Here is a 16,640-nt window from a genome sequence, read left to right on the forward strand (position 1 = left end):
AGGGCTTTGGTGGAAGGAGCAGGAGCCGGATCAAACCCAGGAGACTGATCCCTATGTGGGCTCACACCGGTTTGTGCTGCCATGTGTGGGAGCTGGGCTGGGTGTCAGTGCATTGATGCCCAGATGCCTCCATGTTGTTCCCATGGGATCTTCTCCCCTGCTCCGTCAGACCCGGTTTTTACAGAGCCCTTCAGCACGAGATTGCAGCTGGACATACGCTGCGCCTCCAGCAGCAGATGCTCCAGCGCTTGACTGAATGGGGGCTTCTGTCTGTCTCAAGGAGCTGCTGCTCATGGCATTACAGCAGGGCCAAAAGCATCATTGTAGCTGCTGGCAGGTGGAAAGGGAAAGCTGTGAAATCATGGGAAATGTGTCCCTTTGGCTTCACATGTTGCCTCTCCCTGACACACACACACACACACACACAGAGCTTCGCAGCTAGGTATTAGGAAGCAGAAGTGCTAAGAGCACTTCTCTGTGTCCTGGTGTGGGAGATAAAGTCTTGCTCTATGAAAAAGGGTCTGTTTGTACAGGAATTACCAATGGAAATTTCTGGGTGGCTGTGCTCTCCCCCGCTCTGCTGCAGGATGATTACAAATGGGTGTTCCTTCTAGGAGCAAAGTTGCAGCAAGACCATGGCAGATCCCAGTTTCCTAGATTATTAATAATAACAATATCATTTTCTTTCTTCCCTATTTCCAACCCACCCTGTGCTTCTTTTTTAATGAATTCTCTTCTCTTGCTGTAGACTCTGCAGTGACACCAGCCTGATTTGTAATGTAAATAGGCAGCCCAGTGTAAAGGCGACCTGCAAGAGCACCGCAGGGCTCTAATTATAATTTTCATTAAACTCCTTCTGTTTACGAATATCCAAGCAATCTGGCATTGCAGCAGGAGCAAGAGGAAATTAAAGAAACACTACCGCTTAGCTACAGTGTCAGGGAGCAGGGACCCAGCTGTTGAGCAGAAACTGAAACAGGGTTCCTGTGGACAAAGTTTTGAAGAGTTATTTCAGCTTTGGCATCCTTCCTCTCTCAAGCTTTTATCCCAGTTGCAGGGCTCGCATGTTTTTCCTTCAGAGGATCTGGCTAGTGCAAGCGTTTTACACGTGATCTATTTGTGACCTAATTAAGGGGATCAGCTGCTAGAGCTCCCAGTGCAATGTGCAGGAAGGAGCTGGGGGAGAGCTGCCGCTGGGCCAGAGCAGGATGGGGCAGGTGGAAGGTGCTGAGCAGAGGCAGAGGGACTGTCAAGCAGAGGGGAGAGCAGGGGGCTTTATCTAGTGAGGCACTGGGGGGGGTCCACAAAAGACCAGCAACACAGAGACATTTGTCCATGTGCCCTGGGGAGCATCCTGCTGAGCTGAGGACTGCTCTGACGCACAGACCTGTGCAGAAAGTGAGGCTTTGCTGGCTGTGCTACATGGACACCAAGAAACTCTCATCTTCGTCTTCCCCTGGACAAGAAAAACAGCTCAGGTGGCTTTCTGCCAGTGTTTCCCCTTCAGAGAGGCATTTTTGTAGCTCAGGCCACCGCTGACCCTTCGTGAAGAGAAAGTGCTGCAGGTACCAGCCATGAATTAGACTTGCAGGGGACACCAAATGTGAACACTTTTGTTCAAAAAGCTAAAGGCCGGGGATGGTTTCAGTGTCACTCGGATGCAGGGAGTCTTTCTCAGGCTGTGTGTGGACAGGACAGAGGAAAAACTCAGCTTGGCTTTTTGGCCTGAAGCAAGAGTTTCTTCCGCCTTTGGGAAACTGCCAGTAGTAAATTTAAGGTCATAATTCATCTTTGGGGTAACCAGAGGCAAAATAAGATTGCAGTTTGCAGTAAGTGCCTATAAAATAGCAAAGATAGCCATAATTTTGTCTAAGCTGGGTGAGTCCAGCTGGTATCTCACGGGCTTTATACACCCTGTGAGTTTTGGTCTAACCTGAATGATTTTAAGTCTTTCTAGTGCGCTTGAGAGTTGATGGGAATGTCCGAGCTGTTCCCAAACTGCTGCTCCCACATCCAGGAGACTCTGGAGAGCTGCACCATTAGAAGACAGGCTGGGCAGTCCTGGCCCAAACAGTCCTTCAGGACAGCCTTGTACCTTCTGTGCACGTCCTGCCCATATGTTTGCTCTCTCCAGCTCTTTTAGCTAAGCAAACAAGCTTAAGATAGCAGGTCCAGAGGGAATAAGGTATATTCCCTATACCAAACAACCCCTTGGCCAGTTTTTAAACATTTTCACTTTTCCCCTGCATCCCTGTCATGTGAACAAGCACAAACTTCGGATCGCCTTCCTGGCTGAGCAGAGGCAGGGGTCACAGAATATAATGCCCCATTGGTAGGAAATAAATCTCTCTATGAGAAAATTAAATTCCTGCTGATCTCCAGCACTGCTCTGCCTCGCAGCCTTTATAGTGTTTAGATGGCTTCATAAACGGTAGCAGAACTCCCGAGGGAAATGGCTGGTGAGTTAACGGCACGTCTTTGATACACTTCACTCAACAGGGAAATTTGTGCTACTGGTGGGAGAAGGTCCATCCGCCCCAGTGCTAAAGCTGTCTGTCATGCCAGGACGCTGTTTGTGGGGAGCAGCAAGGACGTTTGTCCATGTTCACCAGTACAAGGGGGGCTGAGCCAGGATGGCCAGTCCTCCAACAGGCGAGGGAAAGCCGGGGCTGCGACAGGTGTGGAGCCTGAGCCTGGAATAAGGCTGTGCCTTATGGAGCATCTGGCTGACAAAAACATCAGGCACTTGTTGAATAAACTCATCATTTTTTATGTCTGTTGCAAATCCAGTCATGTCCCCTTTGTTCCAGTGCCCCCTCTCTCTGTTACAAATCTGGAGAGCCAAAGCTGAGCTATGAGACTGAGGGAGAAGAATAATGGGGGCGGGGGGGGGGAAGCATTGTGGGCACAACAGATTAATTTAATTATGTTTGGGAAATGTAGGTTTGAGTGTTGACGTCGGTTACAAATAAAACAAGTTTGTCATTCTTGTCAGAGTGCTTTTTTGCCTGGATCACAAAGGCACGTGCTTATTAATTTAGCCTGATTGCTAATCTCAGCTATCAGCAATCACAGCAGCATGCAGTACTTAGAGGCTGTCAGGGGACACAAGCAGGAACGAAGGGAACAGAGCAGCCTGGGTATCTGATGCTGCTGCACAGACACTTGTCTGCGTCCCCGAGGTCTGAGCCCCAAGGCGAGACGTGGTCCAGGAAAACCAAACGGCCCAGAGGCTGTGTGGGGTGTACGGAGCACAAGCCTCACCAGCACGCAACTGACCCTGATGTGGGAGAAGTTTAGGCAATACAGGGCAATTGTTTTACTGGAACATTGCTCCTGGGAGCTGTATTCTGAACACCATTCAGAAAGTCAGTGCTGGGCAACCTCTTCTCTCCAACATTATGTGCAAGAGCCAGCTAATTAAGTGTACTGCTGGGCACCCTGTTTAGAGGGTTGTGGAGCAGGAGAGGGGCTGTCACGCTTGTGCTGCAGCTGGGGATGTGCCCTTTTGTAGGGACCATGGGCTACGGAGTCTTGCTAGAAAAACTACTGCCAGCTACTGCCTTACACCCCAACGCTTTCTCTCTGCCTTCACACATCTCTGCTGTTTTCACCACTATGTGGCCCAACACAGCACTTGGAGTAAAAAGGTTTAAGAGGTTTGTGTGCATGAATGCTTGTGCATAGCCCGTGTCTTCAGCTAAGCCAGGCTGGTGGCTATACGGGATGTACCGGGAAACCTCAGCCTCAACTCCAGACACAAACAGGCTTCTGCACTGCGCCGGTGCCAGTCTCATCCCTAATGTTTAGCAAGGGTTGTGTCTTTCCTAGAATACTAAGCAGCACCCAGATGTGTGAGACCAAATAATGACATATCTTTGCAGCTAGGATGTTTCTGAAAGGCATCAGCAGAAGAAAGTGTAGGGATCAAGGTCAAAGTGGCAGCACTCTTGAGAGTGTCATTGCCAACACACAAAATGACACTGGGAGGGAAGAGTCCAGAGCACAAAGGTGCCAGGTCAGGAAAAAACGAGGAGGGGAGGACTCGGTGCTGGGCTGTTTAACAGCGGGATGCTCTGGGCTTCAGGAGGGAAGTTGTGCTGAACCACACCGAGGGGTTAAGCCTGCCCAGGCTCTGCACAGGATGGTACTGGCGCGGAAGAAGCCCTGATGCTCGGCTATGGCAGGGTGCAGCCTGAAAGCTGTGTTTGCTGGAGTGTGACAGCCAGCCCCAGCTGCAGGGTACTGACCTGGTGTGGGGCTCACACCAGCGATGGGGACTTCCCAGCTGCCTCGTGGGGCCCTTGGGCAGGCATTGGTCTTCCAGGCCATCGTAGTGACCAGAGTTTGCTTCTGAAACATAAATGATTTAAAGATATAAGGTCTGCCGTTGGAGGCCTTTGTAATGTCTCTGTGAATAGAAGGGGTTTCAGCAGCTTCTGGGGGGAAAACAGACCAAAACGAGCAGAGAATGGGCCTTATTGTTTCCAGTGGCCAGAGTGACCAAAGATGCCTGAGAGACAAAGTGACAAACAGAGACCTCCTGTGCAATTAGTCTCTTGACCTCTGTGGTCCGGCGAGGGATGCTGGGAAAGGAGCTGTGGATCACAAGGCCCCAAGGAAGGTTTCCTTGACAACACTTACTGAAGAAAAATGAGATTGCATGAATGCGGTGGGTGTTAGCACGTGAGATGCTGACTTTAGAAGAGACAAGGACGCGGCACCTAGCAGAACGAGCCCCTTGGTTAGGGGGATGTGAAGCAGCGGCTCAGTGAACTGCTTTGTCAGAGAAACTTAATTAAACACCTACTGCAACCATTAATATTTATTTAGAAAAGCAGCCACTGTGGTAAAAGCAGACTTTTTGTTTAATAATTTTTCTACCCGCAAAATCTTCTCCACCTTGAATAGGCACTGGCACGACAGGAATTTTCTGCTCACTGCTGATAGTTTCACCAAACTGCAGCTTGTGTTTAGGATTCTTTAGATCTAGCACTGTTTCACCATTTACAAGCACAAAGCAATTGCATAGAAAGACTATGTATAATAATATAATATATCATAATAATACCAATAATACCAATACAATAATAATAATAAACAAAGCAGACTGATGTTTAATATTGCCAAACTCAAACTGTTTTATAAAAAAAAAACAAAATAAACTCAAACTGTTATATAAAAATACGTGTATTCAAAACCTAAATAGATATATTTTTTAAATGCTACATTTGAGACTTTTTAATTTCTTCCTGCTGTTTCAGCTAGCTGGACTTAAATTTTCTTCCTTATAGGATGACTCATAGGGATAGCAGCGCTGTGACTTTGCCCTGACATCAACCATTGCATGAACAAAATACCTCAGGAAATCAATGCAAGTTTTTCCGCAAGAAAAGACCCGTGACCTTTTTCAGTGAAAGTCTTGGCTGCTCCGATGGTGTTTGCACAGTAGACAAACAAAGAGCATCTTCTTAAAAAGCAAAGCCAGTTGGCAGGAAATCAAATGCTGAATCAAGGCGTCGGGAATCAGCCAGGCAGCCCTGAACATCACGGGAGCACGGCGGTGACCGAGGCTGCAGCTGAGGCTCTTTCTCAGTTCAGGCTAGAGAGAAAGTAAATACAGGGGTTTAAGTTGCAATTTTTGTCCGTGTGGAAGCTATAGATATGCACACAGGGGTTCAAGGTGGCTGTGTACGCCACGGAACAAGGGCACTGCAAGAGTCAGAGCAGATTGTGAGGCTGTGTCCTTACAGCGGTGAAAGAAAAGGAGCAGCAAAAGATTTTCCAAGTTGCTTTATTATAATCCAAGTGGAAAATTGTCTAGGTTTCTGGGTAGAACGTTTTTTCTTCTTTTTTTGCAGGAGTATCTCCCTTAAGTCCTGGCTGGCCCATAGCAGTAGGATCAGCTTTTCCCATTTGTTCCTTTTATTGAGTGCTTGTAAATTTATTTCTAATATTTAATTTTTAAAAGAAATCTCTTATTGAAGATGAACTTGGAAAGTGTGAAAGCAGGTTTACTTGCAGGAACAGGCACAGATGGACATGTGTGTGTATAGGCAGGACATCCTCTTGGCACGTCTGTACCTATTACTGGGCTTTCCAAGCATCTTTCCTGCATCTGTACGAGTCATGTCAACATCTTGAAAGTAATTTGTTATTTTGTGTCCCAACTGATTTCAGAAATGCAGTGAAAGACACAGATCCAAACCAAATAAGATTAAAGGCTTTAAAAGCTTAATAAACTAAGAAAAGCAAATCTAGCTGATAACATGGTCTTAATAGTGGGAAATAAAGGACAGGGAGTTAAAGAATTACAGGTAACTAACTGACTTGTTCACCAGAATCCTTTCTTCCTTAGCAGTTTGGAGGCACAAGGGGAACAGGTTGAACTTTCCAGCTTATCAGCATGACAGGAGCAACAGAAGACAAAGATGAGGGGATAGAAAAGATTTAAGGGACCAGGATTCAAACAAGCACCCCCCAGCCCATGTTGAATCAGCTCAGTGTGTCCTGCTGGCATCGACATCTGCCAGTGACACTGTCTTGCCAGAGCCATTGGAAATGCAGCTGGAATAGTTTGAACCCCCCAGCAAGAAACTGTTTTGCATTTTGAGATGTTTTCTAAGAACATTTTCCTATTCTGCAACGGGGTCCATCAGGCAACGCTCCCCTGCAGCTCAGGTAGAGCTTCCCTCTCTGGCAAAGTTTTAACGGTGTAAAGACCTTGAGCATGTCCTGTCCTGCTGGCTTACAAAGCCTTTCTTTGCTCACTGTGTGTGAGCTATGCGATAGGACTCTGTAAACTGCAGAACATCTTCTTTGCCTTTCTTATCTGTCCTGGCTGTATAAATGAACGATGGCCCAACAGAGAGCTTTGGCTTGTTTTGTTTGCCTGGCTAACAACTGCTTCGCACAGTTATTTGTTATTCCAGTTTCACTCAGATCAGCAGAAATGCGGAGAGAGAAGTCTGCCACAACTACTCTGATTTTAGTACCGCAACAAATCATTTAATTTTAAAAATGAAAGGTAAAAATGTTCTATGAGCTAGAGAAGAAAAAGGAGCAGAAGGAATCCTAGTTTTAATAAGAATAGTCATAAAGAAGAAAAATTTGTCCTCCCTGATGGAAAGGCCCTGTCAGCTTTGAATGGGTTGAAACCTGTGCCACAATCTGTGAAATTTCTCTTTACAACCAATCTCTCTAGAATATAATAGGCTTTCTCAATGGAATAGTGTGAATCATCATAAAAACCGCTACAGCCAGGATATTACTCTGTAGAAACTTGGCAGCAGCAGAGAAAGATGGCATTTCCCCTGCTCAACAAGAGGGTCCAGGAGAGGTTCAGCACAAGGCTGCAGACATATCTGTACCCGTAGGCAGGGGCAAACGCTGACCTTGCCATTTCTAAGCCAAACTGAAGGACCCAGGACTGCAGGCTGCCCAGCATTCTGCACATCTGCAACCCCAAATCAAGGCCAGCTTAGCACAAACATCAGCCCTGTTTACCTGCAAATCTCAGCAGCGTTCAATGGGTAAGCTTTGCACACAGTGTAATGAGTGAAATGGTTGTTTATCTATTTGCTTTCAGCAAATATTTCCGTAATTATGCTAGGTTCCTGGGGAAACAGGGGCAAGCCCAGGGTAACTTCAGGCTGCATGTCTGACAGCTGGATTGCAGCACAGACTCGCTACCTGTGTGTCAGTAATACAGTCTTAAGAGTTTCATCAGTAGCATTTGTGCTTGTCATCAACACGCATCTTACAGAAAATTGTTTTTATTTTTATAAAAGAGGAAACAGCTTGCCTGAGCTTGCACATCACACAAAGGCACACAGACCCAGCTCTCCTTAGCTGACCCAGCACACAGGCACAGCCGATCTCCGTACCAGCTGAGTCACGCCTGCAGCTCCCCAGGACACAAAAACATTTTAAAAATGCAGAGGAAGTGGAAAAGGGACATAAATAAGGACAGAAACAACCTAGAGACAAGAGCAGTTACACTAAGTAAGAGGGAAATATGACATGAAGCTAACTTCTGGGATGATGGGGAAAAATACAGTGTGGCCGGAGACTGGAGACCTCTCTAGGAGCTGTGTCCCTTCTGAAGTCGGTGCAGGTTGGCAGGTCCATCTCCAGGACAGTTGGGTACCTCTCACTTCACAGACCAAGGTCTTCTCTGGTCCAAACAAGTCAGGAAACATCACAAAGCTGTGGAAGGACAAACTTTTCCCTTTTTATACAGCCCTAATGGTGAATGTTCATTTGTGAGGAGAAAACACTTTTCCAGACATGGATGCCCTGATTCCGGAGTGGGATAGCTCATGGCATCAGGCATGGGATCTGTCTTTATCCCCCTTTCCAGGGCCTGAAGGCAAGAGGCGAAGCCGAGCAGGGCATTATCTCCGCAGAACACACTCCCATTGTGTCCCCTTGGCTAATTACTGCACCACGGCGCTGGCTCTTGCGGCACATACTCCCGCGTTAATGTAACGCACAAAGCCAATTAAATGCCTGATTGGATGAAGCGGTCACAGTCAAGTGACCCACTGCCAGCCAGTCAGGTTTCAAAATTTCCAAATATCATTAAGGTATGTTCGTTAATCCCCTCCTAAAAGATTATGTGTTTAACCTATTACTGCTGTTTCTGATGAGATACAGAAACTCGGCTGTGCTCGGGGGAAGAGCAGGCTGGATGGGAAACGAGCAGCACTGGCCCTGTTCCAGCCCGGAGCGTGGCCGCACAGCACATCCCACAGCACCTTCCAGGTGGTTCAAATGGATCAGAACATGGCAGTGTGTGTGGCTTCAAAGGGAAGACTTTTGCAGAAGAGAGAGATTTGGTGACTACCTCCATTCCCTCCCCACTCTCTCTGCCCCTCCTTTGCCCATGAAGAGAGATGTCAGAGAGGGAAAGCTGCTTACCATCACCCTGATTGATCTCCCTTAACCAGGGCTGCTATAGAATTCTTTGAAATACAGATTTCTGTTGCACTTCCAAGGTAATGTCAAGAATTGCAATACCTTTCTAGCCCAAGAGAGATGTGAAGGTTATTTCCCCGCTGACCCAGGGAGGAGGAGGAATAATGGTCATTTCATAGATGTGGCCTCTGTGATCTTACAGCTTGACTGGGACCTGCAACCACTCACATCCTGCAACGCTTTATGTCATTACAGAAGCTCCAGTGCTTGGTCCCCAGCTGCCATTTAAAAGCCAAGCCAGGAAAAGATGTCACATGGCTGATTATACACAGCGGACTAGGATAACCCATGGTTAATGTCTTAAATAGTACTTAGATTAATATTGGCTATTGATGGTAAATTGTAATGATTTATTTAGGTGAAAATAAATATGAAATGTCATAATGCAATCCCAGTGTACTATTATGATAATTAAACCACTTTAAAATCTTAACCTGATGGGGAAATCTCCAGCTGTGCCTTAGCACTAGCAAAGCTGCTGGTCAGTGGCGGGAGGCTGGCTGCACTGTGTTAGCGAAGACAAAGATCTCTCTGCGTAAGGCTGGGCACTGGGGAAAACCCTGCAGGAATGGCTTTGACCCCTCCACTCACTGTTTCTCCTACAGACATAGCATCTAAAGGCTGGGAGGACGTAAAGGCTAGCACGCAATTGCACATTTATTGTGCTCTTTCAGCTGCATGCGTAGCACAGCAGTTCAGATCCAGGTCACCAGTTGTTGCCTGATACCCAGACGATGGCTACAGAGGAAAAGCACATCTTTATGCAAATATGATTTAAAAATCAGACCCAGCACTTCAACAGTAATGGAGTTTTATTTCTAGAACATAGTACTAGCCTTGAACATGTTATTAGTGCTGGAGAGGAGCACAGACTGTCCTCCTGGAAAACTGATGTTTGCAGAATTTCTTTACTGGCTGGCAGCATTTTTTGTGGGGCGAAGGTGGAGGAGAGCATTTCCTCCTCTCTGATACTTTGATGGATGTGTACTGGAGAGCAGAAACATGAGAGGTGTCACAAATGATGAAGTGATGCTGAAGGCTCTGACAAATGAGCTCTTGAAAGTCCTGCTGCAGCCATTTAAGATGTTACCATCCCACTGCTCACCTCTGCCTGGGCCACCTCCCCATTGCAAAGTGCACAGAACAGAGGAATTGCCTCCACAGGCACTGGAGCTCACTGGTCTGTTAGCTTAGCCATTGGAGGAAATGAAATGAATACAGGGTGGAAGGGGGGACATGTAGACATGTTTTGTCCTACTGACCTGGTTCATAGGCAGTAAATTGCTTTGGGAATGGAGTAACATCTTCAGCTGCTGCAGTGATTTGCCCAGGGACCATGCCAAAACCTTGAGAATAAGTGTCACAAGTCCAGGAGCTATAACTCTCCTTTTCCTTCTCCCTTCCAGCTTGCTGCATTAGAGAGGCAAGTGTTCGATTTCCTGGGATACCAGTGGGCCCCCATCCTAGCCAACTTCCTCCACATCATCATCGTTATCCTTGGCCTGTTTGGCACTATTCAATATCGACCTCGCTACATAGTGGTGGTAAGTAAGAGCCGTTTCATTCAGAGCCATTCAAAGCCTTTCGCAGCCTTTGCTCCGGTGGGATATGGCACGTGATGAGGAACGGAGTAAAGCCCTTGGGAAATCAGGCACGAGCACTGCAAACAGTTTTAGCAGGAGGTGCCTGGCTGTGTTTAGGAACACATTGTTCAGCGTGCTGCACTTTCACCATACTTACGCCAAACTTGGAAGATTTCAGATAATTATTACTGGTACCAAGGTAACACTGAGACACGGCACAACAGAGAGGGAGAGCTAGATCCTGGACAAATGCATGACAGAAGCTCTTCCACTCCCTCCAGACTTCTGCCCCTGTGTCTCTAATAAAGTAAGAAATCATGTGCACATGGGAAACAAACAGAGGAAAGGGATTGCAGTGCTGACTCAGGGCATTTAACTGCCCCCAGCTGGATCACATATATATAAACTAATTCTAGTGACTTCCTAATGTTTATGGCTTCTCTCCCTCCTATTCCCTTCTAGTATGCCATCTGGACTGCAGTTTGGGTCACCTGGAACATCTTCATCATCTGCTTTTACTTAGAAGTGGGAGGGCTCTCAAAGGTGGGTATGAGCTTTATAGGTGGGTGCTCAGGCTTTGTATCAAAGGGGATGGAGCCTGGCTGTGAGAAGGAAGGGGGGTCAGGGTGGGTGGTGGAGGCTGCCTGGGAGCGGGTCCTGCCCTCTTGCTTATGGAGCAGGCTGCCTTCCTAGGGGCTGGGGGACTGCGGCTTGTTGTATGGTAGAAATGAGAAGCTGGTGGTGATTTCTGGAGCCCTTTGCTGGTCAGTGCAGGTGGTGGCTGGAGTAAGCCCTTCCCTCGCAGTGTGTATTTGCTTTTTAAAGGTGAGAGCAAGGCTGGCAGCAGAGCTGTCCTGAGGGGAGATGGGTGCGAGGGCTAATTCCCGGCCGTGATGCAGAGGGGGCTGGGGAAGGCTATGAGCTGATTATATTACAGATGCTTGATCCTCTTATGATCTGATGGCACCTTGGGAAGAAGGGGTGTGACTTGGAGGGAAAGGGCCTTGTGCAGCCTTGAGTGTGCTCTCTGCCAGCCTGTCCCAAGGAAGAGCTGCAGCAGGAGCCCAGTCTGGCTGGGCTGACCTGGACCATGGGCTTTGCTGTAACTCTGCACCTGATCAGCTCTGGACATTTTGCCTCCCAGTCCTGCTGAAGACCTAGTGCCCTTTGGCAGCAGGGACAGGTATCTGGTTGTTGCCACACCAGATGAAATACTTCCCGTTGCAGCTTTTGAGAGAGGCTTTTCTCTCCTGAACAGAGAAAAAAACCAGAGGGATGCTGGGGAGGCTAGTGCATCCCCTCTGGATGCAACCTCAGGGGTGATGTGGCTTCCCTGTCTTAATTCTTCCTTTTTAAATACAGTGGTAGTTATTCATGGCTGTTGGCCAGGGGTGTTGTGAGTTAAGGTGTGAAGCCCTTTGAAGCCTAGATAAGCTAAGTATTGCCGCCTGCTTAATGAGGGGTGAGTCAGAAACAATAAAAATGAGAGACAGGCCCTAAATTAAGCCTGAGCTTTAAGCAATGTATTACTAAGTGTTGCTGTAGCTTAGCAGACTCAGAGCAATTATAGGATACAGGTTCATTTTGGAGAACTCTACATCTGGCCTGAATTCCCAGGTCATACATCTTAAGTTGCAGTCATAATTGGAACTGCACTATGGGGTTTTTTCAGGCCTACAGCAAGTCATGAGTGACAGCATAAATCCTTTGCAGATAAGAAAATGTAACTTCCTAATTCCTCAATCTCCATTTCCCCTCTCAACTATCCACAGAAAGTTTGAGAAAGTTCTTGCCCAAACCAATGATTACTCATGGTCTAAAAGCTCAGCCTGAGATGATCTTGGTGTTGGTTATGACCAATTAAAAAAGAATTTTATGTAACTACTTAAATATTCCCTTCTGCAGAGGAAATATTGGTTTGATAAACTGCTCTGGGGGCTTCTGTGACAGCCAGTGTTTGCTTCCAGCCAGCTGATTACTTGTGTTTACTAATCCCAACCTGCCGTTGGGTTGCTGTTCTGCAATTCAAACAATGTGGCAAACTTTCCCTGCTTCAGAGGAGCTCCATTTCATAACCTTGCCCTGTGCTGGGGCTCACTTTAGCAAAGCCAGCCACAGAGAACCTTTATTTAGCCTATGGGATGACACTTGTGATTGGGGTCATTGATTATTTTTTTTTTTATAGAATTGGGCTGCAGTAAGAAGTTATCCACTCAGTCAACTTTTCCTCTAGAGCTGCAATAAGAAATTCATGCTGTTAGTTTGGTGGTAACCGGCAAAAACAACAGAGTATTTGTGCTGTTTTGGCAGTAAAATGCTTCAGCCTTGCCTCTGTTCTTAATGAGTTACTTTCACTTAAGGCTATCTTGTAAGAAACTCATGATGCTGCTTTCTTTCCTCCTTGTCCCCTTTAACTGAGGTTATTTGGGTCTCTGTAATGACAAAACAAAACCTCACTTCCACACGAGAACAAAAGATACATTTGAAATAGGAGTTAAGGTTTCCGTAGGACAGTGTGCTGCTTTGCAGGCTGGACTCAGTAGCATCGCTCTCCTGCTGCATCTCTAGAAACCTGACCCAAAGCCAGCTGACATCTGCTGAGTCTTCTTGATCTCAGGGTCAGGATCAGACCCTAGAAGGACACCTGGCCTTGGATAAGCAAGTGCTGGGCAAGCCCTTGGAGGGGACAAGGGCAGGGCAGTCTCAGCCAGGGTGTTCATGGCAGCAGTGCAGCAGCAGCAGGGTGGGTACCTCTGTGCACCAGGGGGCTTTGGGAGGAAGCTGTCCCTTAGCTCCTAATAAGAAGTCAAAGTCCAAGCTTGTAATTAGCCTGGCAGGAAGCAGGTAGATTGTATTAGAGGAAGAGCTTTGGTGGCATGAGGCTGATGGAGCTGGTCAGGTAAACACCAAGTCATTAACTGCTGGACTAAGCACGAATATGCTGGGGAGTGTTTTGGACAGGGCTCTGCTCCTGTGCAAGTCCCTGAGATGTTGGTAGCTCTGAGGAAGGTCTTCACCTGCTGTTTCCTTTGTGATTCCTGGTGAGCCTGTGGGGAGTACCATTCCTGCCAGCCCTGCGCTTACCCCTCCATATTCCTGACAAGGGCAGCCTGCCAGGGAGGTCTTTGTCAGCAGCTAGATAATTTATAATGACAAAATGCAGAAAGAGCAGTGATCTAGAAAGAATGGAGTTTAACTTGGTGGCTGGTAACGACAGCCCAGTGCAACCGAGACTGGTGATAATTCAGGTGGGGTGAGAAAGGATTCAAGTGTTTCTGCTGTAACAAGTTTAGGAAGAGCCTGGAGAACTGAAAAAAAAAAATGAGGAAAAAGTTATGTGCGCTTACTGCAAATAATTCTTTGTGCTCTGGTGCCTAGATCTGATTGCACAGTGGTGAGGGAGTATAGGATGCGAGCAAAAAAGTGCTGAGCATTACAGGGCTGAGGTGAGCAGGGACCCTTATTCTTGTGCCCCCCCTTGCTTTGGGTGCCTGACTGATCTAATAAACAGAAACCAGGGGCACCAAGGCCGTGGGGTTGTTGAGGTAAGGTCCCATGTCAGTCAATAAACAACTGGGCAAAGGGGTTAAGAGACTATATCTCCGTTATTCTACTGACGGCAGTTTATATAGGCTGGTAGGTGTGTGGTTGTTGACCTGCAGTTTGGGGGCTAGCTGTTTGCTTTCCTTTACCAAGCAATCACTTCTCCACTGCCTCTTTCCTCTCTTGGGTTGTCTGCCCATCACTTCTCACCCTCTCTTTCCTCCTGTCTTTCAAAGCATTTCCCGAAGTGCTGCTTTATCCTCCAGGTTCCTCCAGCTGTGCTTCCTCTCCCCTGGCCATGGAAACCCTGAGAATAGCTGCTCTGGTTAGCCCTGCTCAGGGTAGTTAAACTACTTATTATTGTAATATGTAACTTATTATTGTAACTACCCTGAGTTATTTTTATTGAAAAGGATAATGTTCCTTCCTGCTCTGTGAATCTAGTCTCTACTTCTTGGAAGAGCTAAACTGACCTGATTTCTATCTTTCTATTCTGACAGGTGTTTTTTCTTTTATCTTGCAATCTTTTCCTAGTAGGAATAAAAGTGTGAAATATGGCACAGCAGAACTTCCTTAGGTGCCCAGACACAAATGGATCAGCCTAAGTGTCTAAGCAAGCACTTCCCTTGTTGCTGCAAGGGCCTCCCTAAGATGTAGCCTGTGCCAGCTTTCCTGCAAGCGCTTTGGCAATGAGCAGGCAAGAGATACAGCAATCTGGATTTGAAGGGTTGCTTTTCAGCATGGCAGTGAAATGGTGATGTGTTTCTGAGTGGCTTTTGGCAGCACTGCAGCGCTAACTTACTCTGTTCATACTTCCGAGCACACTTGCAGCATCTGGAGGAAATGCAGCCTCTGAAAATGTTGTACCACTGCTCTGTGGTGGGGCTCACAACCGAACTTCCAGATTGCTCTTCATCCTCCTCTGGTCTGTTCCTGTTCCATCTCCCTCTTTTCTTGTCCATCTGGCCATTTGGTTAGGAGAATTGTTGGGAGCTATCTCTGAAGTTTCTAGGCTGTGCTTGAAATAACATGTTAAGCTTCTCCCTGTCTACTCGAGTGTGAAACACAGTCCCTTCTGCAAGCCCCCAGTCTGAGTTAATTATTAAAATCCTGCTGTTAAGACATATGAGCATCTGTCTGTCCAGCTGCCATGCTGACTGACTCTTCACCATGTACTTAAGAAGTGTTCAGAGAGGTCTGAGGAACTGGTGTTGTGTATTTCAATGTATCCCTTTGTCTTCTCCCTCTGGAATTACTCATCTTGGAATGGTGAATTTTTATATTTTTTTTACCTTTCCTTTATATTCCCTCTTGCCTACCCAGTGCTTTGATCTGAATCCAAAGCTGTGGTGGTGGTCAGAATCTCCTCTTGAAATGGAAGCAGCTCTTATTAGTCAGACGGGGGGCTATTTGTATTCCAGAGAATCTGGACAGCATCTTGGGATGACTTTGTACCTGGAGAAAATACTATGATGAATAAATGCATGTGTAATTACAACTGTCCCTCAACTCCATATAAATTTGGAAACTGGAAGCCTGAGATTTGGACTTTAAATGCTGTGGCACTGTCAACAAGCCTGCTGAGAGACAATGAAAGTGCTTCTCTGTTGTCTCAGGGTGATAGAGCTATTCAGCAAACATGACTAAAAAATAAACATGGTATTTCATATTCTGGTAAGAAATGTTTCCAACTGAAAAGATTTAAAATGTCTCTGCTGTCAAGCTCTGAGGGCTCCCATACAGGGTTCAATTTGTTCCAGAAACATCGTAGTGCTGGCTTGCCTGATAATTAAGGGAAGTCAGAGAGAGGTGGTTCAGAAGCTGTTAACAACAAGAAATAAAATAATCTTTGATAGTGTCCCATAGAAAATAATTTCAGAAAACTATTTTAGAAAAGGAATGCAGCTGGCTCTGTGGGTGTCAGAGATAGGTGTGAGTTTTCCTGTGGGACACAGTGGGGAGAGGCTGGGAGTGGAAAATAGACTCTGTAAAATGTAGGTACTACAGTTTTAGTGCTGTTGTCCTCCTTCTCACATGGATGGCAAATGGATGGCAACCAGATGCTACAACAGTTCAGAGCAATATGCGGTATTTTTTTTTTTTTGGCTGGCCTTCAACATGCTCCTGTAAAGGACCTCATATCACTCTTTGCTCATATTTCAGACTGAAGGTTAAAGAGGAAGCAATAGCCCTTCACATCACAGCCTGTCAAGAAACAAGGGGGAGTGCAGTTACACACACATCCTTCTCCCCTTACAGCAGGGCTTGCTCACTTCTGGGACTGATTAACATCTTCCAACCTGCATACCACGTTTGGGAGTATTTCAGTGTGTTTAGACTTCAAATGTCTTGCAGAAAGGTTTTGGGAAACAGCTGTTCCCTCAACTTTCTTGCAGCTGGTTCTTTTCTCTTTATTTCAGTGTGCTGTTCCCATTTTGTAGTTTCATTTCTTTTTGACCACCTCCTTGCAAATGAAGCTGGCAAACTGCAGGAGACATCCTGGGATTGTTTTCCCAGTCTCCCAGCAAGCACTGA

General features: G+C 46.6%; 1 protein-coding gene across 3 annotated transcripts in view; it reads left to right on the top strand.

Annotated features, from left to right (window-relative positions):
* Positions 1 to 16,640, top strand: part of NKAIN4 (sodium/potassium transporting ATPase interacting 4) — a 52,048-nt gene that overhangs the window by 15,227 nt on the left and 20,181 nt on the right. For 2 of the 3 annotated variants that reach the window (XM_055814437.1, XM_055814436.1), the window contains exons 2-3: positions 10,386 to 10,523; positions 11,025 to 11,105. In XM_055814437.1, coding sequence (XP_055670412.1) covers positions 10,386 to 10,523; positions 11,025 to 11,105 — 219 coding nt within the window. Of the gene's footprint in view, positions 1 to 10,385; positions 10,524 to 10,723; positions 10,870 to 11,024; positions 11,106 to 16,640 lie in introns of those variants that run through there. The other variant, XM_027790253.2, reaches the window with a different exon arrangement.

The sequence above is a fragment of the Falco peregrinus genome, chromosome 9 (genome assembly GCF_023634155.1).
Source record: "Falco peregrinus isolate bFalPer1 chromosome 9, bFalPer1.pri, whole genome shotgun sequence".
In the NCBI taxonomy this organism is placed as follows: Eukaryota; Metazoa; Chordata; class Aves; order Falconiformes; family Falconidae; genus Falco; species Falco peregrinus.